Below are 24,408 nucleotides of genomic sequence, written 5' to 3' on the forward strand. Positions count from 1 at the left end.
AATATTTCTTTTGTTAAACTTGGACACGAGGAGTGTGAGGTGTGTGAACATTTTAACTTGCACGGTCACTCTCAAAATGATTTGAAACTGGATACTTGTGAAACATGTGTACTTTGGAATACCCATATAACCAAGGCCAGCGCTGCCAGAGAAGAGTACCAAAAGGATGCCAACAAAGGCTCAAATGATGAATGTATAATCTATTCTATGGACATGGAGAAAGTTATCATGCTACCCAGATGCGAAATGTTCAAAAGTGTCATCTTTACAAAAAGACTGACAGTCTATAATGAAAGTTTTGTTCCGGTTGGAAAAAAAAACTCATGGCCTAGTGTAGCCTGTTTATGGCATGATGCCATTAGAGGAAGAAACAAAGAAGAATTAATAAGTACTGTTCACAAATTCTTATCAACTCATTGCCGAGACGTCAAACGGATTATCTTGTGGATGGACAACTGCTCGGCTCAAAATAAAAATTGGGCGTTTTTGACTTATCTAGTGTTTATCATCAACAGTGATCTAATAAGTGCTGGATCAATTGAAATAAAGTACTTTGAACCTGGGCATACATTTATGTCATGTGACTCATTCCACCACATGGTGGAAAAATCCCTTCACAAAGCGAAGAAAACCTACGACTTTGAAGACTTTAAAAAAGCAGTCCAGACTTGCAGCAGCTCATCTAATGTGAGTGTCTTAGAGATGAATCCAACAGACTTCTTTATGTGGAAGGACCTTTCACAAAAAATCAGAAAAGCAAAAAAGAAGCCTGAATCCCAAAATCACAAACGGAAAAGGGGTTCTACAGGCGCTGCTGAAAACACACAAAGAACAAAATCTACCCAAATGAAAAAGCCAAGCAGAGAAGCAACATCCGAGCCTGTATTTGACACTCCACAAGAAGAAAAATTGGACCAAAAAATAGGTAACATTTATTTACAATAATTAATATAAATAAACCAATTAATCTTTAGTGGTCAATGTGTGTTGAACATTTTAAGGTACTCACAGCGTCTATTGATTTTCAGATGAGCGCCCATTATTGAAGGAGGTCATGCTGCTAAAAGCTCAAAAAGGTCTTATGCATCTACAATTCAAAAGATCATATGATGACACAGAAGAGTGGAAACCTTTAAATTTTTTAGTTCAGTCAGTGATTAAAAATGGAATTAAGCTACCTCCTAGTCATACAAATCCTGTGGGAGTATCAGCAGAAAGAAAAAAATCAATCATGGATACTCTCATTCGGTCCCAAAAGGGGATTGTACCCCCAAATAGATTAGCTTTTTGGGAAAAACTCCCTGTTGCTTCAACCTAAACAGCTTCTGCTTGTTAGGTTAATTGTGAAACTATTAAACTGTGAGTGTTGTTTTTTCAAAGTTCCTATTAAAAGTAAGCATAAAAATAAAGTACTGTCTTTATCTTCTTCTCGAACCCTTCTTTATTTTGATAAAATAGGTAAGTATATCATATAATACTGAGAATACATAAACAAGATTTAAAAAAAATCATTAGAGATTTGAAATGATCAAATTTATTATTAGATAGATTACTAAGCGTTAATGGTCGCAGAAGTGTCTTACTTGAGTATTTCAGCCATAACTATTTTAAATACCTTTCATTAATCATTGAAAGTTTCAGTTAATAAATTTATATCCTAGTAATCTCTAATTTATATTATTTTATCATTGGTAGTATGCAGTGTAAATACTAAGCTTTATTAGTTGTATCTGCTTTTACTTAAGTACTTTGGAAGTAACTACGCAGATACCACTTATTTGGCGTAGTATATTGCACTTACAACTAAAACATCTTAGCATTTTTAGTATATTTCGTTGTAAATTTGGCAGTATCTGGTATAATTAATGTAAAATAATAAATTTTGCTATTAAAACAATACATTCAGTTAAAGAAAAAAATTAGAAACTCAATAAAAAAGATTTGAACGTTTTACCTAATAAGAAACCAGAATAAATAAGGTTTAAACTTTAAACGTCGTTTTCTCAGTTTGAGGTCTAATGTAGATACCCCCTTTGCGCTTAGTGCGGCAGTGTAGAGAACATTCTAAAATTTTAAAAAAAATTTCCGAAATTTTCCCTCTTGTCGGAAAATCTTTTTGGAAAATTTTGTGTACAATTCTTTGTCATGCCCTTTTAAGTGTAGTACTTAGCGTGTGTACCAATTTTTAGCTAAATCGATTCAAAAGTAACCGAGAAACACTGTTTTAAATTTTTTTTTTGATAATACCTCTTCGTCGATAGCCTAAAAGAATTAAGATTTCTGTTAGTTTGCCCCAACATTTTTGTCAGACAACTATATTTTTTGTTTAAGAATATAATTACTTGTAACCTACTACTTCTGTCGGAAAAATGGTTGTAAAGATAAGGGATGCACGAACCCAGCATAATTTGAAAGTATACTTTACTAATAAAAATAAATTTTTTGTCCGACTGTCGAGTTGCCCCAATATTTTTGTCCGACACTTTGATTTGTTGATTAAGAATATAATTACTTATAACCTACTAATGTTGTCGGAAAAGTGGTTTTAAAGGTAAGGGTTGCACGAACCCAGTAAGGTTTAAAAGACAGTTTATTAATAAAAATTAAATTTTTTGTCCGACTTTGGATTTGACCCAATATTTTTGTCGGACACTTAGATTTTTTGATTTGGAATATAACTACTTATAACTTGATACTTGTGTCGGAAATTTTTTTTATTTCGACAAAAAAAAACTACAGAACGATGTTTGTCGTTGTTCAAGGAGTATGTACACAAATTATCAGATCACAATTTTTCTAAAATTTTCCCTCTTGTCGGAAAATTTTTTAAGATAATTTTGGGTTCCGATCTACGTCATACCCTTTTAAATGCTTTACTTAGTGTGTGTACCAATTTTCAGCTAAATCGATTCAAAAGTAACCGAGAAACACTGTTTTAAAATTTTTTTTTGAGAATACCTCCTCGTCGATAGCCTAAAAGAATTAAGTTTTCTGTTCGTTTGCCCCAACATTTTTGTCAGACAATTATATTTTTTGTTTAAGAATATAATTACTTGTAACCTACTACTTTTGTCTGAAATATGGTTGTAAAGATAAGGGATGCACGAACCCAGCATAATTTGAAAGTATACTTTACTAATAAAAATAAATTTTTTGTCCGACTGTCGAGTTGCCCCAATATTTTTGTCCGAGACTTTGATTTTTTGATTAAGAATATAATTACTTATAACCTACTAATGTTGTCGGAAAAATGGTTTTAAAGGTAAGGGTTGCACGAACCCAGTGGGGTTAAAAGACAGTTTATTAATAAAAATTAAATTTTTTGTCCGACTTTGGATTTGACCCAATATTTTTGTCGGACACTTAGATTTTTTGATTTGGAATATCACTACTTATAACCTGATACTTGTGTCGGAATTTTTTTTTATTTCGAGAAAAAAAAACTACAGAACGATGTTTGTAGTTGTTCAAGGAGTATGTACACAAATTATCAGATCACAATTTTTCTAAAATTTTCCCTCTTGTCGGAAAATTTTTTAAGAAAATTTTTGGTTCCGATCTACGTCATACGCTTTTAAATGCTTTACTTAGCGTGTGTACCAATTTTCAGCTAAATCGATTCAAAAGTAACCGAGAAACACTGTTTAAAAATTTTTTTTTGATAATACCTCCTCGTCAATAGCCTAAAAGAATTAAGTTTTGTGTTAGTTTGCCCCAACATTTTTGTCAGGCAACTATATTTTTTGTTTAAGAATATAATTACTTGTAACCTACTACTTTTGTCGGAAAAATGGTTGTAAAGATAAAGGATGCACGAACCCAGCATAATTTGAAAGTATACTTTACTAATAAAAATAAATTTTTTGTCCGACTGTCGAGTTGCCCCAATATTTTTGTCCGAGACTTTGATTTTTTGATTAAGAATATAATTACTTATAACCTACTAATGTTGTCGGAAAAATGGTTTTAAAGGTAAGGGTTGCACGAACCCAGTAAAGTTTAAAAGACAGTTTATTAATAAAAATTAAATTTTTTGTCCGACTTTGGATTTGACTTAATATTTTTGTCGGACACTTAGATTTTTTGATTTGGAATATAACTACTTATAACCTGATACTTGTGTCGGAAATTTTTTTTTATTTCGAGAAAAAAAACTACAGAACGATGTTTGTTGTTCAAGGAGTATGTACACAAATTATCAGATCACAATTTTTCTAAAATTTTCCCTCTTGTCGGAAAATTTTTTAAGAAAATTTTGGGTTCCGATCTACGTCATACCCTTTTAAATGCTTTACTTAGTGTGTGTACCAATTTTCAGCTAAATCGATTCAAAAGTAACCGAGAAACACTGTTTTAAAATTTTTTTTTGATAATACCTCCTCGTCGATAGCCTAAAAGAATTAAGTTTTCTGTTCGTTTGCCCCAACATTTTTGTCAGACAATTATATTTTTTGTTTAAGAATATAATTACTTGTAACCTACTACTTTTGTCGGAAAAATGGTTGTAAAGATAAGGGATGCACGAACCCAGCATAATTTGAAAGTATACTTTACTAATAAAAATAAATTTTTTGTCCGACTGTCGAGTTGCCCCAATGTTTTTGTCCGACACTTTGATTTTTTGATTAAGAGTATAATTACTTATATCCTACTAATGTTGTCGGAAAAATGGTTTTAAAGGTAAGGGTTGCACGAACCCAGTGGGGTTAAAAGACAGTTTATTAATAAAAATTAAATTTTTTGTCCGACTTTGGATTTGACCCAATATTTTTGTCGGACACTTAGATTTTTTGATTTGGAATATCACTACTTATAACCTGATACTTGTGTCGGAATTTTTTTTTTATTTTGAGAAAAAAAACTACAGAACGATGTTTGTAGTTGTTCAAGAGTATGTACACAAATTATCAGATCACAATTTTTCTAAAATTTTCCCTCTTGTCGGAAAATTTTTTAAGAAAATTTTGGGTTCCGATCTACGTCATACCCTTTTAAATGCTTTACTTAGCGTGTGTACCAATTTTCAGCTAAATCGATTCAAAAGTAACCGAGAAACACTGTTTTAAAATTTTTTTTTGATAATACCTCCTCGTCGATAGCCTAAAAGAATTAAGTTTTGTGTTAGTTTGCCCCAACATTTTTGTCAGACAACTATATTTTTTGTTTAAGAATATAATTACTTGTAACCTACTACTTTTGTCGGAAAAATGGTTGTAAAGATAAGGGATGCACGAACCCAGCATAATTTGAAAGTATACTTTACTAATAAAAATACATTTTTTGTCCGACTGTCGAGTTGCCCCAATATTTTTGTCCGACACTTTGATTTTTTTATTAAGAATATAATTACTTATAACCTACTAATGTTGTCGGAAAAATGGTTTTAAAGGTAAGGGTTGCACGAACCCAGTAAGGTTTAAAAGACAGTTTAATAATAAAAATTAAATTTTTTGTCCGACTTTGGATTTGACCCAATATTTTTGTCGGGCACTTAGGTTTTTTAATTTGGAATATAACTACTTATAACCTGATACTTGTGTCGGAATTTTATTTTTATTTCGTGAAAAAAAACTACAGAACGATGTTTGTCGTTGTTCAAGGAATATGTACGCAAATATCAGATCACAATTTTTCTAAAATTTTCCCTCTTGTCCGAAATCTTTTTGGGAAAATTTTGGGTACAGCTCTACGTCATGCCCTTTTAAATGTTTTACTTAGTGTGTGTACCAATTTTCAGCTAAATCGATTCAAAAATAACCGAAAAAATCTGTTTTAAAATATTTTTGGATAATACCTCCTCGTCCATAGCCTAAAAGAATTAAGTTTCCTGTTCGTTTGCCCCAAAATTTTTGTCAGACAATTACATTTTTTGTTTAAGAGTATAATTACTTGTATCCTACTACTTTTGTCGGAAAAATGGTTGTAAAGATAAGGGATGCACGAACCCAGAATAGTTTAAAAGTATAGTTTATTAATAAAAATTAAATTTTTTATCCGACTTTGGATGTGCCCCACTATTTATGTCGGGCACTTAGATTTTTTGATTTGAAATATAACTACTTATAACCTGATACATTATGTGCTGAAAATTTTTTTTAATTCGAGAAAAAAAATACAGAACGGTGTTTGTCGTTGTTCAAGGAGTGTGTACACAAATTTTCAGATCACAATTTTTCTAAAATTTTCCCTCTTGTCGGAAAATTTTTTAAGAAAATTTTGGGTTCCGATCTGCGTCATACACTTTTAAATGCTTTACTTAGTGTGTGTACCAATTTTCAGCTAAATCGATTCAAAAGTAACCGAGAAACACTGTTTTAAATTTTTTTTTTTGATAATACCTCCTCGTCGATAGCCTAAAAGAATTAAGTTTTCTGTTCGTTTGCCCCAACATTTTTGTCAGACAATTACATTTTTTGTTTAAGAATATAATTACTTGTAACCTACTACTTTTGTCGGAAAAATGGTTGTAAAGATAAGGGATGCACGAACCCAGCATAATTTGAAAGTATACTTTACTAATAAAAATTAAATTTTTTGTCCGACTGTCGAGTTGCCCCAATATTTTTGTCCGACGCTTTGATTTTTTGATTAGGAATATTATTACTTATAACCTACTAATGTTGTCGGAAAAATGGTTATAAATAAAAAAATTTCAGGAAATTGACATCTTCGGCGCGTCGGACTGCGCATATGCCCCGTGAAAATTGTCCGACAAGGTTACCACATTATTGTAAAAAGGTTTTATGATAGATACCGTTAAAATTATCGATGTGGTAATAAATTTATTATTTTCATAAATTTGACATATTTAGCGTGTCCGACGCGTCATATGCCCCAATATTTTTGTCCGACAAAATTGTTTTCGTTGTTTATATGATAAAATCCATTGATTAAAATAGAATGACCAATGTGGTAATAAATTTTTTTCTTGCATAAAATTGACAACTTCGTCACCGCTTGACAGACAAACGCCCCACTACCATAATGCGCCAAGCTCAAAATTTGTCCGACTCCATCCAAATAACAAGTACAAAAAGTTTCAACGGTGTGGTCATAAATAATAATTGTATATGCGGGCCCAAGGCCTATTAGGCCCCGCTCAAATCGTCAGATTTTTGAAATATACACTCTCTTGCATGTACTTAACTTACCTTATCTGAATCTGACAATTTCGAGTATTTTTAACCATATATATTTTTTTCGGGCCCCCCTTAACGAACCTCTCTGTGTTAAGAGCCAATATATGGTAGAGGTACATCTGCAGTGTACCAGGTTTCTCTCATATGATAATCTGATGCGCTCGAGTAACTGCAAAAATCCCCGCTTGGGCTCCCCTACCAAGAGCTAATAAAACTGCTACAAGGTAGAATGATACACCTTAATAACTTAAAATTCATTAAGAACATCTAGGTACTTAAATACAACAATATCGGTAAAAGTGGAAACAAGAAACTAAACAGAACTTCCCAATAGAGGAAGGCGTAACACAGGGTTTGGTTTTGGCTTCCCAAACTATTCAATCTTTACTCAGGGACAAAAGTTATTCTTGAAACTTTATTAGGAGACGTAAAGACTGGTTCCGAAGCAATATTTCGATCAGTCTTCTCTAAACATTTTTTTCTGACACAATGCATCATCTACAGTTTATAAAAAAATATTCTGTGCAAATCTATGTATCACACCTGTCAATGTCTTCACTAGACTGTCATTTATGTACACTACACAGTTTGACGGCTATTAAAAATATGTATATGTAAATATGTCAAAAAAAGATAGTTCTAGTGAAGTGCATAATGGGGTGTGATTGGTTCTTATTTGTGCAAAACAGTTATTTACAAAGGTTTTCACACGAATTGTAGAACTAAGCCATAACATCAGGCAACGTCTTCTTACCTCATCGAGAGATCTCTGCTTACAACTAGATTAGTGTGGTCTAAGGGCTATAGCGAGTATTCTTATTTGGGACTGGATACACGAAAGTACATGTTTAAAAACCCATTTAGACAAATTTTTAGCTCAAAATTATCCCAGAAAGAAAACCAAAAAATTTGTTTTTTCGAAAAAAAAAAATTCATACTCCTTTGGTAAAAAATGCTAAAAAAATTAATTAACATACATTTTTATGTCCAAAACACTGTGATTTTTTTCAAATTTTTTACGTCAAAATTGAACTTTGCAAAAATATTTAAATATTTTTTTTTTAATTTTTTTTTAAGGTTTTGTAGGTAAAGCAAAACATTTGAGGTTATGTAGGCTACGCAAACTACTCAATAATTATTTTTAGTATATTTTTTCCGCTATTTTGAATGCCGGGGTTAGATTTACTATTTTCTTTCTTGAAAAACCCCTAAAATTTGAAAAAAATCCAGTTTTTTAGTTTTCGTTCATCATTTTAGCACATAAACTCAATTACATGTCCATAAATAACGATTGGTGGTAAATTTTTTGTTTTCTCTAATATCGGAATTAGGTTTGGTATTTGGACAAACTGTCTTTTTTTATATTTTTCCATGTTTTTAGCACACAACCTCAACTACATGTGACCAAAGAACGAGTTTTCATCTATTTTTCCTTTTTTTTCCAATAGCAGGGGCATGTTGACCATTTTAAGACCGAAATATATTCTGAATTCGAAAAACCAAATTTTTTGCGAAGTAGACCCTGAAGTGACGCATGGAGTTAAAAATTTGGCTAAAGGGGTTTTTAAATAATATAATAATATACTTTCGAGTGCCCAGTCCCAATACTGCATATTTTACTATCCTATCACGCTAGCTATAGCCTTTAGCATAAAGTGACGGTGACTGGAAGATATGTATCAAAATCAGTAATATTGCATCTTTTAATATGACCAAATGCTTGTATTACTGATTTTATCTAAAGCTATAGCAGTCACACTTGCTGTTTTAGTCACATCTACTGTAATGGCTACATTCACATTTGCTATAGTAGCCACATTTGCTCTAGTAACCACACCCGCTATAGTAGCCACACTTACTATAGTGGCTAAATTGTTAATACGAGAAGCTAATAAATAAAAACCACCACCTAGTACAATTAAAGTATATTTACACTATATTACATTTATTTAAATTCAACAATAATATCACAACTTACTTTTCTCGTTCCTCCATCTCCAGTGGACTATTGTCTGTGGTTAGCGAAAACAAAACAAAACAAAAAATAACGTGTTAGTGCGAAACCCAAACAAAGCAAATAATAAATAAAACAAAAAACGTTTAATTACTAAATTGTTGACGAGGAAAATATAAATAAGAAAATAATCGTTTTCGTTTTGATTCAATTCGAGTCTCTTGCCATCCTCTAACACCTGATGTTTCGGAATCTATTCCTTGTCAAAGAGGCTTTACAAGAAGACTGAATTGAACCATAACAAAACGAAGAAGAACTGCAGATATTAAAATATTTGCAGCGGCGTGTGGTTAGACTGTCCTCTAATGGGGAGTGAAGAAAAGAGTGAAAATATAAATGTTTTAAGACTCTCTGTCTTTACTATTTATTACTAGCGAATATAGACTCTTTAATTTGGTTAAAGCACATTGGAACTAGATTCGTCAGCCGCGCAAACGAAACACTGGTGGCTGACACCAGGGAAGAGAAGACCAAGTATGTAGTCTATTTTATGACTTCAAGATTCTGAACTCCCAAACCCCACTGTAAGTCTATCTGACACTCTTAAGAGACCAAGTATAGAGAATCGCCTTAAGAGATCTTAATCTTCGTATGTACAACCTGGACGAAGCCTTACACTTTTCAATCAGGTTGAAAGTAGAATTTTCTCTGAATTTCTGGATTATTCTAAGCCATCTGTCTCAGCTCAGTGGCCAGATACTGGCTTCGAAAGCCAGAGCGCAATTGTTCGATTCCCGGCCCCAACCACATTTTCATTTCTAAAAATGATACGAGTCGTTCACCGTACTTCGGATGGTTCTTTAAGCCGTCGGTCCCCCTGGGTTAGTGTGCATCGACACTGGCTACTTTAAAACAGGGTTGAAGATGCAGTGGCACTGGAACATGTCCGAAAGAATCTTCCCGGCAAAAATGCCATACAATATTATTATTATTTTAGCCATACGGCTCACACTCCCTCTAAGGGGAAAATTTACTCATTCCAGATACCTACGGCATCAAAAGAATTGTGCTTTGGTGGGGCTCTTCCCATGTTATCGAGCCCTAGGTAACTTGGTATGCAGGTGTATCTCCTAAAATTTTCGTATACATCTGGCGGTCGAGAGTAGTACAGCTTTCTGCAAGGTCTTATAAAGATGTTCATTCAGACCCAGCTTTGTTATGTTTTCTAGGAGGTTCTTCGGAATAACTCCAATAGTAGAGACTATACTAGGTATTGTCTGAGTACTTTGCATTCTCCATTGTCTTCGTATTTGAATTTCCAGATATGTGTACTTGGCGATCTGTTCAGTGTGTTAAGCACGCAGGTTATTGTTGTTAGGAATCGTCACATCAATGAGTGTTGTTTGTCTCGTTAATTTATTGACTAATACGAGATCTGGTCTATTATGTGCCACTGTTTGCTCTGTGAGCACAGTGCGGTCCCAGTATAGCTTATAGTTGTCATTTTCAAGCTTACTCTTAGGAACATATTGATAATACGGAAGATGGTCCGTTTGGAGAAGTCCCAGTTTGATAGCTAGCTCTTGATGAAGGATCTTTCTTACTGAGTAATGCCGATCCTTGTATTCAGTTGCAGCAAATGTCTGGCAGCCCCCTGTAAGATGTTGGATGGTTCCTTGGGCTTGACGTACATATCGGCACTTGTCGTTTTGGACCTGAGGGTCTTTGATGATATATTTCAGGTAATTTTTGGTTGGCATAAACTGATCCTGAATGGCCAGTAATGAACTTTCTGTTTCAGGGAACATCTTTCCTGATGTCAACCAATAGTTCGAAGCTGTATTGTCGAAATAGTCTTGGCTGACCTCATTGGCGTGTCGCTCGTGCAGAGGTTTACCCATTCAGTTGCGCATTTTTTCAATTTCATTTTTTTATCATTTTATCATATCATTTTTTTATAATTATTGTTACTATTACTATTAAATACCTATTGTTTAAAAGAAGAAAGCAAGACTAAAGTGTAAAAATGTGTATATTTAAACTACTGTAAATTGTTTTCTTACTCTGACTTAATAATAATATTTCAGTAAAGGGTATAGTAGTGATTATTGCTTCTATATGGGATATGCATAACACCAAACATAGCAAGTAACTCACATTTAGTATCCGCTCGTTTTCTTCGGCAGAGGATGATGATGATGACGCAGATTATGATGATGAAGATAACAATGGCTATTATGGACGCGATGATAATGATCCATTTGTCTTGATTCAGGTCTTTCCACCAAGACAGGCTTCCTGTAAAAACAAAGCAAATAATTTTGTATGATCAAGTCTACCAACAATACAACAATACAAATGAGTTGTTCTACTTTCTCTCCATTTGATCGTACGTAGTATTGACTCAAAAACTCAAAAACTCAAAAATTAAAATAGCTATGATGATTGCCAACCTCCGTAGCGGAGATGGCACCTGAAGAAGAAAAAGTATTGATAAGTTAAATTTAATTCATTAATACCCTATTAATTATATACATAGAAAATTAACTAAAATTAGTAAATCACTAAAAAATTTGTACCAAAAACCTTGGAACCAAAACGACAGAGTTAAGATCGAAAGTTTTATGTCCACAGAAGTTGAAATTTGAAAATAAATTAGACAAGGAAGTGTTCTTTCAGCCTTGGTATTTAATATTTAAATGGGCAATGGTATAAACAGGCACTGGTGGATTCCAATGGTTAATGGCTTAAATATCAACAGCATCAGATATAGTCTAAGATACGATATAAGGTCGATTTGCACCGATCTGTTTCTATCTATCTAATCAGCCCTAAACATCCATCCTTGGATATAGGCCTCCTCTTTCTTCTTCTATGCCTCTCTATTTTGGGCAATTTGCATCCAATTTGACCCAGTGTGTTTCTTCAGACGATCTGACCATCGCATCTGTGGCCTTCTTCTTTTTCTTTTGTGGTTCTACGGTCTCCAATGTATATTCATCTTAGTCCATCTTTCATCCTTCTGCCGTAGGGTGTGTCCGGCGAACCTCCATTTAAGCTTTGCTACTTGGGTAGAGACATCTTTCACTTTGGTTTTGTTACAGACCCATTCGTTTCTTTTCCTGTCTGATAGTTTAATGTTCAGCATTTGTCTTTCCATGGATCTTTCTGTCTTTGCTATTTTTTCCATATTTTCTTTTGTAAACGTCCATGTTTAATTAATAAAAATTATTGGATATGTAATTTAGCATGTTAACAATTACAAAAAACAAGGGTTGCCCGATCTAATCTTGTTCTAACTATAATTAATTAATAATTAAAAAATGACATTTTTTTTATAAATAAAAAAAATTTTCGACCCGGGCAGATACTATTTCAGATTTTTAGGTCATTCTAAACAAAAAAGGTCTTTTGTAATTTTTCTCTAAAGTTGATTGTTTTGTAGTTATAAACAATTTAAAACTGAAAAAAGAACGAAAGATGACGATTTTCAAGGCTCAAAAACATAAGTATAAAATATCATTTTTAAAATTTCGAAGTACCTAAATTCAAGTTCAAACCTTATTCTATCAGTTCTTTATACGCCTTTTGGACATATTTCATTCTGAACCATTGTTTTTAAGTTGTTAATGCCCGTCATCCCAAAAGAAACCTTCCTCATTAAAAATTAAAAAAATATGTTTTAGGATAAAACACGGCTAAAATTCTTATCGAGACCTGAGAGAAAAAGGACCTCAATTTCAAAAGACCTTGAATAAGTACCTACTTGATGATTGCAAAAATTATATTTTTTACTTGTGTTTTTGAGCCTTGAACATTGTCATCTTTCGTTCTTTTTTCAGTTTTAAATTGATTATAACTCGAAAACGATCAACCTTAGAGAAAAATTACAAAAGACCTTTTTTGTTTACAATGATCCAAAAAATATCATATAATATCTGCCCGAGTCGAAAATTATTTTTTTAAATTCATAAAAGAAATGTAATTTTTTAACTATTAATTATTTATAGTTAGAACAAGATTAGATCGGGCAACTCTTGTTTTTTGTAATTGTTAACAGGCTAAATTACATAAAAGGTGGAGTGGGGTAAGTTCGGATCGGTTTTCGTTAAGTTTGACTTTATAATTTTTTTGTAAATTATATTTCAAATATTTAAATTTTCTTGGTATCAACGTGAAGTAACATTAATGCGCTATAATTCACATTGCCAAAAACACCAATTTACATTGGAAATTAGAACTTTTGTAAAAAATTAGAAAAAAACAGTAACTATTCCGAACATGGGGCAAGTTCGTAAACAGCTATTTAAAACTCAATGAAATTTACCTTCATATGCTATGGGACAAAATCAGAATTACTAATCCGTCATTTACGAAATGCTTTTTGCCAGATTAAAATAAGTTGCTTAGTTTAAAAGTTACATTTAAGTACATTTAAATATAAATAATGGTTTTTTGCATTACTATGGCCTGCCCGAATTTCTATCAATGCTACTTTAATTGTTTCTGCTGATTACGCTCTTCAGCAGCGTTACCTCAGCCTTACAGAATAAACGGGCACATTTTAGAACAGGCCAGTAAATTTAAGTACCTGGGATGTCAGATCCATAGCAGCCTAAAACCTCTAGAAATAAGACGAAAATAGAACAGGCCAGAAAATCTTTAGAAAAGATCACAAGACTGCTATGCGATTCTCGAATAAAAATCAAAATTCGACTACATTTATCATAATGCTACGTCTGGTCGACTCTTCTCTATGCAGTTGAGACGTGGACCCTTAAAACATCAATCGTAAATAAATCGGAGGCCTTTGAAATGCGGATCTGCCGGAGAATCCTTGGACACCGCATGCCTCAAACGAAGAAGTGCTGCATTAAATTGGTAAAAAACGACAACTTTTCAGCAAAGTGAAAGTTAGAAAAACAGCATACCTAGACCACATACTGAGAAATAATAAGTAAGAAATATGCTCAACTAATAGTGAAACAAGCATTTGATAGAGTATGCAGGGCTAGACTTTTTTTTTAAAGACAAAGTCGCATCCACCCGAAGGTTATTAGCGTCATTTCTGTAACATTTGTAACAATATTAAATCAAAAATTCGTAAAAATGAATTACACTTTGTAGACAATGCACTAACACTTTATTTTTGAAATGAACTTTTAGATCGCTAGCGACACTCCGATACTCTCTTTCTGATGCATCATTAGTGATAGCGTTACGCGCACTAGTATCTGCTTGTTCATATTTCCTTCTATGCCTATGTGGGATGGTATCCACAGGAAGTGGATTCTTCTGAAACTTTCTTGAGCTTCCATTAGTTCGGCCTTTGTTCTTTTCTCAATGGAGTGTTTATGGTATATACTTTGCATAGCTTTGACTGTGCTAAGAGAGTCGGAAAGAACTGGACAACAAGGGAGGTTTTTAATATATACATGTTTGATGGCTTTGAACAAATCAAAGAGCTCTGCAGTATAGATGCTGGAATTCAGAGAAAGATGAGGAGCATAGCAAGGCGATGAAAAAATCCATAAATATTCTTTTGAAGTAGAAACTTGAATCTTAATGTTGGCTTAATTGAGATGTGTCACTTTCCCAGTCCGATGTCTCACTGCCAAGATAACTATTGATTTTTTTCTTTATGGACGTGAATTTTTGTTTTATGGATCTTTCCTTTAAATGGGGGTAAAGTTGACTGAGCATATGAGACAAAGCTGATAGGTCTGTGGTATATTCTTGAATTGTGGTTATAGGATCTGTTGATCCCATGATATTCGTTAAGAGCATGTTAAGTTGATCAAAGTTTAGAGGGAAAGGTAGAGGGTGATTTTCTATGAAGTTTTTAACAGGGTCAAGTAAGAGAGAAAATGAGCATTCAGAAGTGCTTGCTGAGCTAATTTTATCTTTTTTAGATTTTGCTTGGACTTAAGGTGGTGGAAAAATATTACATTCTTTTGAAGATGGATCTGCTTCAGGTGAAATAATTTCATCAAAGTTACGTTTTGGTTGATTAATCATGTGACTGTCCTTATTTGATGCATCTACTTTGTTCGGTATCTCCGGAATATTAGAAATAGACATTTGTTTACACTGAGAAGGGGTTGTATCATTGGGTGCTTGCAAAGATATATTTGTTGCGCTGGATACCGATGCTTCATTGTTTTGGTGGGGTTTAGTTGAGCTAGTGGTTCGGAGCACTGTGATGCAATGTGACCTGGCTTCTTGCATCTAAAGCAAACTAAACTGTCTTGAAAAATGAATATTCTATATATCGTGTTGTCAAAAATGACTCTGGTAGTTTTAGAATGTGAGGACTGATATAGATTTGTCTTCGAAAGCTAAGGATGTGATTGTACTCAGGCATAGAAGCACTAATTTTGAGGAATGTCATGGGGGAGACAGGAACTATGCCGATTTTTTGTAACTCATTGATTAGCAAGTCGTGCGGTATTGAAGGACATACGCCGGAGAGCACAAGTCGTTCCGCTGGTGTAACTAACCTTCTTACTCTGACAATTTCACCTTGTATTTCTATTTGACCATGATTATTCATAAAATCATCCAATATTTGTTTATTGGATAAATACATACATATGCGATTATTAGCTAATCTAGAAGAGAAGATTATATTTTTCGGTTGAATTATATTTCCAAGTGGGAGAAGGTAGTCTTGAAGTTTGGTGTTTTCTAAGGCACTAAAGATAATTGCTTGGGACTTTAAAGGAAATTGCACTCTCGACGCTGCTAATGAGTATGACTGTGATGCGTTTATTTGACTTTGATGGCCTTGTATTGTAGAACTGTTGTATGATTCCATGTTTAAATTCATTTCGATGATAAACGTTAAGTGAAAAGTAAATCCGACCCTGTACACCTGCTAAAACAGGTATATCGGTCTTTGCTAAAAGCGGTTATTTTGCTGGTAAAACTGGATTTGTTTATTGACAACAATAACAAATAATTGCAGTTTGCTAACTTTAATGCTAATTTAACTGGATATTATGTAAAGAGTTTGTAAACTTACAGTTTATTTCAATTTTAACTATTTAGAATGGGAAATAAGCCACAATATTATTAAAAAATGATTTTTATTAACGTTTCGACGCCCAAATCGGGTGCCGTTGTCAAAATACAAAATACTATTATTATTATTTTGACAACGGCACCCGATTTGGGCGTCGAAACGTTAATAAAAATCATTTTTTAATAATATTGTGGCTTATTTCCCATTCTAAATAGTTAAAATTGTAAAAATGCCACAAGAAAATAGCTTCAGAACAACATTAGTTTATTTCAATATATCACTGAGATTCACAATTTATAACTTATAAGTAAACTTTGTTAATATTAAAAATGTTCGGAGCCCACATTGAATACAACATTATAGGTATCGATGCAGGACCGGTCTCCGCATTGGCTTTCCAAAAAAACTAGTCAGGTTGATAAGGATGTGTATGGAACGGTTACGATGTAAGTTGAGAGTTGGACAACAATGCTCGGAGACATTCGAAATATACAATGGACTAAAACAGGGAGATGCACTTTCACCATAACTCTTCAACTTAGCTCTGGAACACACATAATCGGAAGTGCAAGAATCGAAAAACCGACTACAGTATTTTATCGAGAACTGATTTTATCTACAGAGACAGAATCGATCAGAATATCACCATTGATGACTTTAAATTTGAGCGCGTTAGAGAATTTCAGTATCTTGGCGCAACAATAACTTAAGACAATGACGGATCACAAGAAATAAACAATAGGATACAGGCCGGCAACAGATGTCTTTTGCGCACCAAAATCTTATAAAATCGAAACAACTAACGAGACGTACGAAGATACAAGTGCATAAAACAATCATACGACCCGTTGTGATGTATGGAAGCGAAACGGAGACGATAACAAATGCAAACGAAGAGAGACTACGTGTTTGGGAAAGAAAAATCCTAAGGAAGATCTTTGGGCCTGTGCTGGATGAAGCATCAGGACAATATAGGATAAGAACTAACAAAGAGCTCGAAGAACTTTACCCAGACGCCAACATCATAAAAAACTCAAGCCCAGAAGACTCCAATGGGCAGGGCACCTCAGAAGTCATTCTGACCATAGAACAGTAAGGCTGGTATGGGAGGAAGTCCCAACTGGAAGGAGAGCACGCGGACGCCCTCGACTGCGGTGGTGAGATAATATAGCAGGAGACCTGAAAGCTATGGGCGTGGAGAATTGGATAGAGGTTGCTCAGAACAGAAAACAGTGGAGGCATGTTGTCGAGTCGGCTAAAACCCACGAAGGGAAATATATAGGTAAAGAGAGCACTAGGAAGGAAAATGCTATCGTGACTGAGAAATATCCGACAATGGACAGGGCTAAATTTTGAGTAGCTGATAAGAAATGCTGAAGACAGAGAAGAGTTTGTAATTGTAGTACCAACCTCCAGTGAGGAGAGGGCATTTTAAGAAGAAGAAGAAGTATATTTTTTGTTGGTACTTTGATGTACTTTAAGAACTGCAAAAAGAATTCTAAAATTTATAATAAACTGCGTTTCAAATCTGTTGAAAAGCAACGACAATACGGTTATTCAACAGCAACGTGAAGACTCTACTACTATAAGGAGCAGAAACTTGAAAAGTGTCAAAAAAATGTATTGGACAGATGTACGTGTTCATAAATAAATGCCTAAGAAAGTTTCTTAACATTTGCTGGTCAAACCTCATATCAACCCAAGAGTTATGAACAAGAACTAACCAGGAACTTATATCTAAGACAATATGCAAAAGGAAATGGAGTTAAATGGGCACACACTAAGGAGACCTGACAAAGACATAATGAGGCAAGCCCTAGAATAGACATCACACGGAAAGAGTAGACCAGGTAGACCCGTAGAAACGTGGAAAAAGTGCCGAGAAAGAAATTAATGATATTGGGAAAACCTGGGCAGATATAAAGGTCAGTGCAAAGGATACGACAGAATGGAGGCAGACAGTTGATGGCCTATGCTCCGCATGGAGTAAACAGGAATCTAGTCTTCCAAATCTAGTATCCTCTCTTTTTTGAATGACTTACCTGCCACCTCTGCATGACACGCGTTACTGAATCCTATGGAATTATTTGCTATGCAGTAATAAGTTCTCGGGTTCTCCACGCTGGAATCGAGCTGGAGATAGCTCTTCGCACCATCTTGAATAATGTTGCTTGTTTCGTTAAACGTTTCGTTACCTTCTTTCACTCTCCACACGAAGGTCATCTCTGGGGGATTCGCTAGCGCTGTACACACTAAAGATGGAGTACCGTCTCTATCTGCGTGGGTTATACTGCAATCTGGAGCATCTGTAACAAAATAAATGAAAATTGAAAGTTGGCAAGAAACTATAAAGAATTACGCTGATAGTTATATCCTTTTATTTATTAGCTCTCCTAAAACTAGTTTTTTTCCTTTCGTCCGGTCCTATAGTTTCGGGATCTCATCTGTCATCTATAGATTTTTCTTGATTGATTGATTCGCCTTTAAGTGTTTATCCTTGAACGCCTAAATTTTGAACTATTTCTGTAATCCCCATGATCGTTTGTTCTTCGATTCGTCTCCATTGCATTCACTTGCTTCTTTAACGTGGCTTGAACACTCTTCTTCTTCTTAAGGAGCCTATCCATTCCGGATGTTGGCGATCATCATGGCTAGCTTAACTTTGCTTGGGCTATTCGGAATAGTCCGGTTATAGATGTATTGAAGCACTTTCTCAAGTTATGAAGCCAAGATATTTTTCTTCTCCTCATGTGCTCTCTTTCCAAATACCTTGCTCTGAAGGATTAGTTGCAATAAGCCATAAGGGAACATCCATAAACTACGTCGTTGAAAAGGGGACTTTGCTTATTACGACGGTATACGATAGGGGGGAGGGGGCCATGAGTGCACATCAGACGTCGTTTGATGTTCACGAATATAAAAAATTACTCTATTTTAGAATTAAAAAGAATTAGTATATTACTTTTATCGCATACTTTTCATCTCGTTTTTATCACTCACAGCCTTAATACTATTGCTAGCAGTTTTGTACAGCAAAACAAACAGTAAAACATTGTTTTATGTCGTTAAATAAACGCTTCTATACAGAACAACGTCTGGAAGCAATAAATATTAAACTGTTCATTTATTTACTAAATACTCTGTGATTACTGTGTGAAACAATTCTACAAGAATGAATAGAAATAAAATATTATATTCTGTTTAGTTAGTACATTGTATTTATACTTAATTGGATGGGTACGTTTTTTCGGCTGCAATGGTATTTAAATGGGGATTCATTTTTTTCGAATCCTGAGAAAACTAATAAGTATTTTTGAAAAATTTAAACACAGAATGAAAGATTACGTTCCTACCGAAGGCCGAAAGTCCCTGAAAACTTCTATAATGTTTATTTTAATAAGTTACAGGGGTGAAAAACTAAGAGAAAATGTAGTGTGATTTTTAATTTCAAGTATCTCATTCAAAAGAAACTTTTTATTCATTCTAAGGGACTTTTGGCCCTCGGTAATAAAGTAATCTTTCATTCTGCGTTTAAATTTTTCAAAAATACTTATTAGTTTTCTCAGGATTCGAAAAAAATGATTACATCTAAAATACATTGAAAATTTTGTCAGGCGTCAAAATGTTCCTTTCCTCTTAATAAAAGGAATTTTGGAAACCTTTTTTGGCATTGAAATCAAAACAAAATAAGTATCAAGATTAATATGATGCATCTAAGAAAGCATAGGAACTCCGATAAAAGTGTTGTCTTTTGTCCCAATAAAGCTAACTAGTTATACCTACATTGAATTGAGAGAAAAAAGTACGCGGATATTAATTAAAATTAAAAAAAATCACTAAAAAGGAGGGTCATGAGCAGAGCCGGATTTAAGCCTGTGGGGGCCCCTGGGCAGAATTGGTGTGGGGGCCCTACCTCCTACCATTAAAAAAATATTGATCTACTTTTATAAATATAATTTTAAATAATAAAAAGTACAAGGGCTGTAACTTGTTACAGTAAAATACTAAAAATAATAGTAAGATGTATGGTTAAAGTCCGGGAACTTTTCGAGATATTTTAATTAAAAATTTCTTGATTATGTGGGACATAAGTTGCATTTAGACATCGTGGCCAATGCTCATTGTAGAGAGAAACACTCTTGGCCCATCATAAACCGAAGTCGACTTTTAATTAACTTAAATTTTAAGAATGATCTCTAACCACTGCAGTTAGTTAGCATCAGACCTAAATATTAACAAAGTGTCACCTCAACATTTGGAAAAGCATCATTCATATTCTTTTTTTTAGCAGTTGGTACATTTGAAATTCTTTGCTTATATTTGATGAGCTGATTTCCTCTTTAAATGAATTAAAGAATCTTACAAACTGTACCAGATGGACACATAAGTTTTCATCTAAATCATTGCTATAAATGTTGGTAAGCTTTAGTGAGTGAGCTTCAATTTCATTCAGAGTTAAATTTTCCAATTTTCCAAAATGATGTAAAAATCCAAAATTGGAATGGATGGAATCCTATGCAGAAAGCCTCTGACTTAGACGTAATCTATAATACCGATAAAATTTTGAGTTCTAAACTTCCCCAATGTTCTCACATCTTTCGAAATTGTCACGTCTTGACTGTAAAATTTGTATAAGTGATCTAAGTGCTGCGACTCCTGAATTAAGGTCAATATTTGGATCTTGAAGAATACGACTTGTGCTGTTTGTCCTCCCTGATATGCTCTCTGTTTCCAGTAAACACATTCGATTATAGGTACAACAAACCATTTGCAATGAGTTTTAGATTGTTGCTCATAGTCTTCCGAAATTTTGAATATTGCTCCTTTAATCTGAATATAACCTTTAACTAGTTCTTTTGCGGCATTACCTCGATGACCATCTAGTAGTATTTGCTCTTTTAGGAAGCTTTAAAACATTCTGTTAAGTTGTATCTATATGTAGAGGAAGTGAAAAATATATATAAGCTAGTTCTTCTAAGAAATTAAAGAATGCGGTGCTATGCTAATGCATGATAACACTCAGTTGCAGCTTTTGAAACTAAATTTAGAGAGTGGGCGACACAAGGAATCCACAACTCCAAGATGTTAAGGTACGTATCCATACGTGGGTGCTCCGTGCTCGGTGTAGCAGCTCCACATAGTAGATACGTTGGTGATCGCCAACCAGTGATTTAACCGGTTTGCTGTTTATATGTAGGGGAGCGCATGCCGTATCCATTTAAGCAGCTACACCGAGCACGGAGCACCCACGTATGGATATGTACCTTTTTGTTTTATAATTTCAGCTTGAACACCATTGTATTTTCCATTGATATCTGACGCATTAACGTAGAACGGTCTCCTGCAGTTTTTCAGATCGATATCATGTTCTTGCAAAAATGTCATTAGATAATTAAATATATCTTCTGCTTTATGACGGCGATTTGGCAAAAATATGGTAAACCTTTCAACAGGAGTGAAACCTTCTATGTAACGAAATGTCACAGTTAATTGATTTGTATGAACTGAATAATATTTTGACTTCTTAATCCTTGAAACTACTTCATTTAATACGTTTTGACCCATCAGATGTACAATTTCCTCACATATGGTTGATGAAAGATAGTTGACATGCCCGCGTCCAGGATTTGAATATTTATTAAAATATGGTGCTTCTAAAATTGATCATATTCAGCTAATAACTGGAGTATTTTCAAATAATTTTCATTTTGTGATGAACTCGACAACTCCTTTTCGCTGCGAAATGCTAAATCTCGTTCACAAATAAACTTTATAACCCTAAAATTAGTCTTTGGGTTAACATTTTCCAATAATTCTTTACTTCTTCGGTCTGTTTTGCTACTTCAGTATCAATACGCCCAATTATTTCGTATGCTTTAGACATTTCGTGATCCATAAGCTTACTATCTGCATCTACATGTTTCCTATCACAAAATTCTCTTCTCATCACTTCATAAGAATTTACAAACGAAGCAATACACCCACCCGGTGGAAGGTCAAAAACATAACCATAAACAATGCAATATTATCACTCCTTCGCTCCTTCATTTTATACTTGTCATACATTGTTCCTGTATCTCTTGCCAATATCTGTTTAAATGAATCTCTTATGTTTGGGACTTTGTGGGGCCCCCGAAATGTGAGGGCCCCGGGCAGCTGCCCAGCCTGCCCCCCCTTAAATCCGGCCCTGGTCATGAGATGCAATTGCGACGTCGGTATGAGGGGGTGTACTGTAAACGACGCTTTACGACGGAGGGGGGGAGAGTATTAAAAACTCCAAAACTTTTACGACGTAGTTTATGGACCTCTGTTCGTTCCCCATAACATGGCCAATATATTCTAGTTTGCGTTCTTTGATGGTAATAATAATATTGCATTCCTTGCCTATTCTATGTAGGACCTTAACATTAGTTACATTATCCACCCACGAAATTTTTAAACTGCGTCTGTAACACCATACCTCGAATGACTTGAATTTTCTTAAAGAAGCTTCGGAAAGTGCCCAGGCCTCTACTCCATATAACAACGTAGAAAATACATAGCATCAGATAAGAGACACTCTAGATAGGGCACTCTAGGAGCCTAATATTATTTCAGTAGTACGAGAACAAGGATTTGGATGGTTGGGATATGTCCAAAGAATGACCAAAGTTGGAATGACAAAAATCGTGTTATGCGCCACAATAGGTGGTAAAAAGAGAAAGGCGTAGGAGCAGATAGAATCATGAAGTTAATGATGACTGGATCTTCTTCTTCTTCTTCTTAACGTACCCTATCAAGTCCCCTTGACGTTGGAGATTAACATGGCAAAACTGTCTCTGTCTCGAGCTATTCTAAATAGGTGTTCTGCTTTCTTTATTCCTGTCCACTCCCGGATATTCTTCAACCAAGAGGCCTAGTTTCTACCAATTCCTCTGCGTCCTTCGATTTTACCCATCATAATATGTTGAAGAATATTATACCGGTCTCCCCTTACTACGTGTCCAAAATAGGCCATCTTTCTATATCTGATGTTATCAAGCAGCTCGCGGGCGGCATTTGGTCTCTTAAGGACTGCCACATTTGTCAGCATAGTCCTCTATGGTATTTTCAGTATACGTCTGTGCAGCCACATTTCAAAGGCCTACAAACGGTTAATGGTGGATATTTTTAATATCCATGCTTTGACACCATACAAGAGGACTGACCAAATGTAACATTTAATCATGCGCTTTCGAAGTTGAAGTTGCAAGTTATCATTACAGAAGAATGACCTCATTTCTAAAAATGTCGTGCGTGCTATCTCGATTCTACATTTTTTATCTCTTTATCTGGATCTAGTTGTTCAGTAATATGGCAACCAAGATATTTAAAACTTTGTACTCTTTGAATTATATGACCATCAACATAAAACCGTGAATCTTGCTTGGCCAAACGGCTAAATACCATGTATTTTGTTTTTGAACAGTTTATGTTTAGGCCAAACTCTCTTCCCACTGTGTCAATAGTATTTAAAAGGTGTTGTAATCCATTCATATCATCACTTAGAATAACTAATCTGCATATCTGATTGTATTTATCAGAATTCCATTAACTTTCCCACCCCATTCCAAATTATGCAGCGCTTCTTTAAATATTCTATTTGAATATAAATTGAATAACAGTGGGGACAGTATACAACCCTGTCATTTTTTTGTATTTTGCATATTTCTGTTGATTTTCTATTTATGCAAGCTGTCGCTGTTTGACACCAGTATAATTTTTCTATGATTCGTGCATCTTGACTATCAACTCCTTTATCCTTTAATATTTTAATTAATTTGTGATATTTTACTCGATCAAAGGCCTTCTCATAGTCAATAAATACAGCAAAGACGTCTTTCCTTTGATCTTGGCATTTCTGCAATAATACATTTAGTACAAAGAGTGCGTCCCGGGTTCCCAGTCCATTTCTGAAGCCAAATTGTGTTTCACCCTGGTCTTCTTCACAATTTATCTCTGATTCTACTGTGGATGATACGTAGAAAGATTTTCAAAGTGTGGCTCCTAAGGCTTATCATTCTATAATAGCTACAGTTTTTCGGACGTTGTTTTTTTTTGGTAGGGTTATAAATTCGGACTTTAACCAATTTTCAGGGATATCACCAGTCGAGTTTGGTGAAAAAAAAACATCATTGAAAAGTTTGAATAGTATTCCAATGTTTTCCTCATTTATGAGCTTTAACATTTCTGTAGGTATGTTGTCAGGACCAATGGCTTTTTTGATTTTTGCCAATTTTATAGTATGTAGTTCGAATTTCGTATTCCTCTAT

At 34.3% G+C, this 24,408-nt stretch overlaps 1 protein-coding gene across 1 annotated transcript in view; it reads right to left on the bottom strand.

The window, feature by feature from the left end:
• The window catches only part of LOC126891812 (uncharacterized), a 999,773-nt gene that overhangs the window by 64,503 nt on the left and 910,862 nt on the right, over window positions 1-24,408 (bottom strand). The window contains exons 15-17 of the mRNA XM_050661086.1: window positions 18,160-18,423; window positions 11,251-11,391; window positions 9,118-9,151 (exon numbers count right to left, since the gene is read on the bottom strand). Coding sequence (XP_050517043.1) covers window positions 9,118-9,151; window positions 11,251-11,391; window positions 18,160-18,423 — 439 coding nt within the window. The remainder of the gene's footprint in view (window positions 1-9,117; window positions 9,152-11,250; window positions 11,392-18,159; window positions 18,424-24,408) is intronic.

The sequence above is a fragment of the Diabrotica virgifera genome, chromosome 9 (genome assembly GCF_917563875.1).
Source record: "Diabrotica virgifera virgifera chromosome 9, PGI_DIABVI_V3a".
Lineage (NCBI taxonomy): Eukaryota > Metazoa > Arthropoda > Insecta > Coleoptera > Chrysomelidae > Diabrotica > Diabrotica virgifera.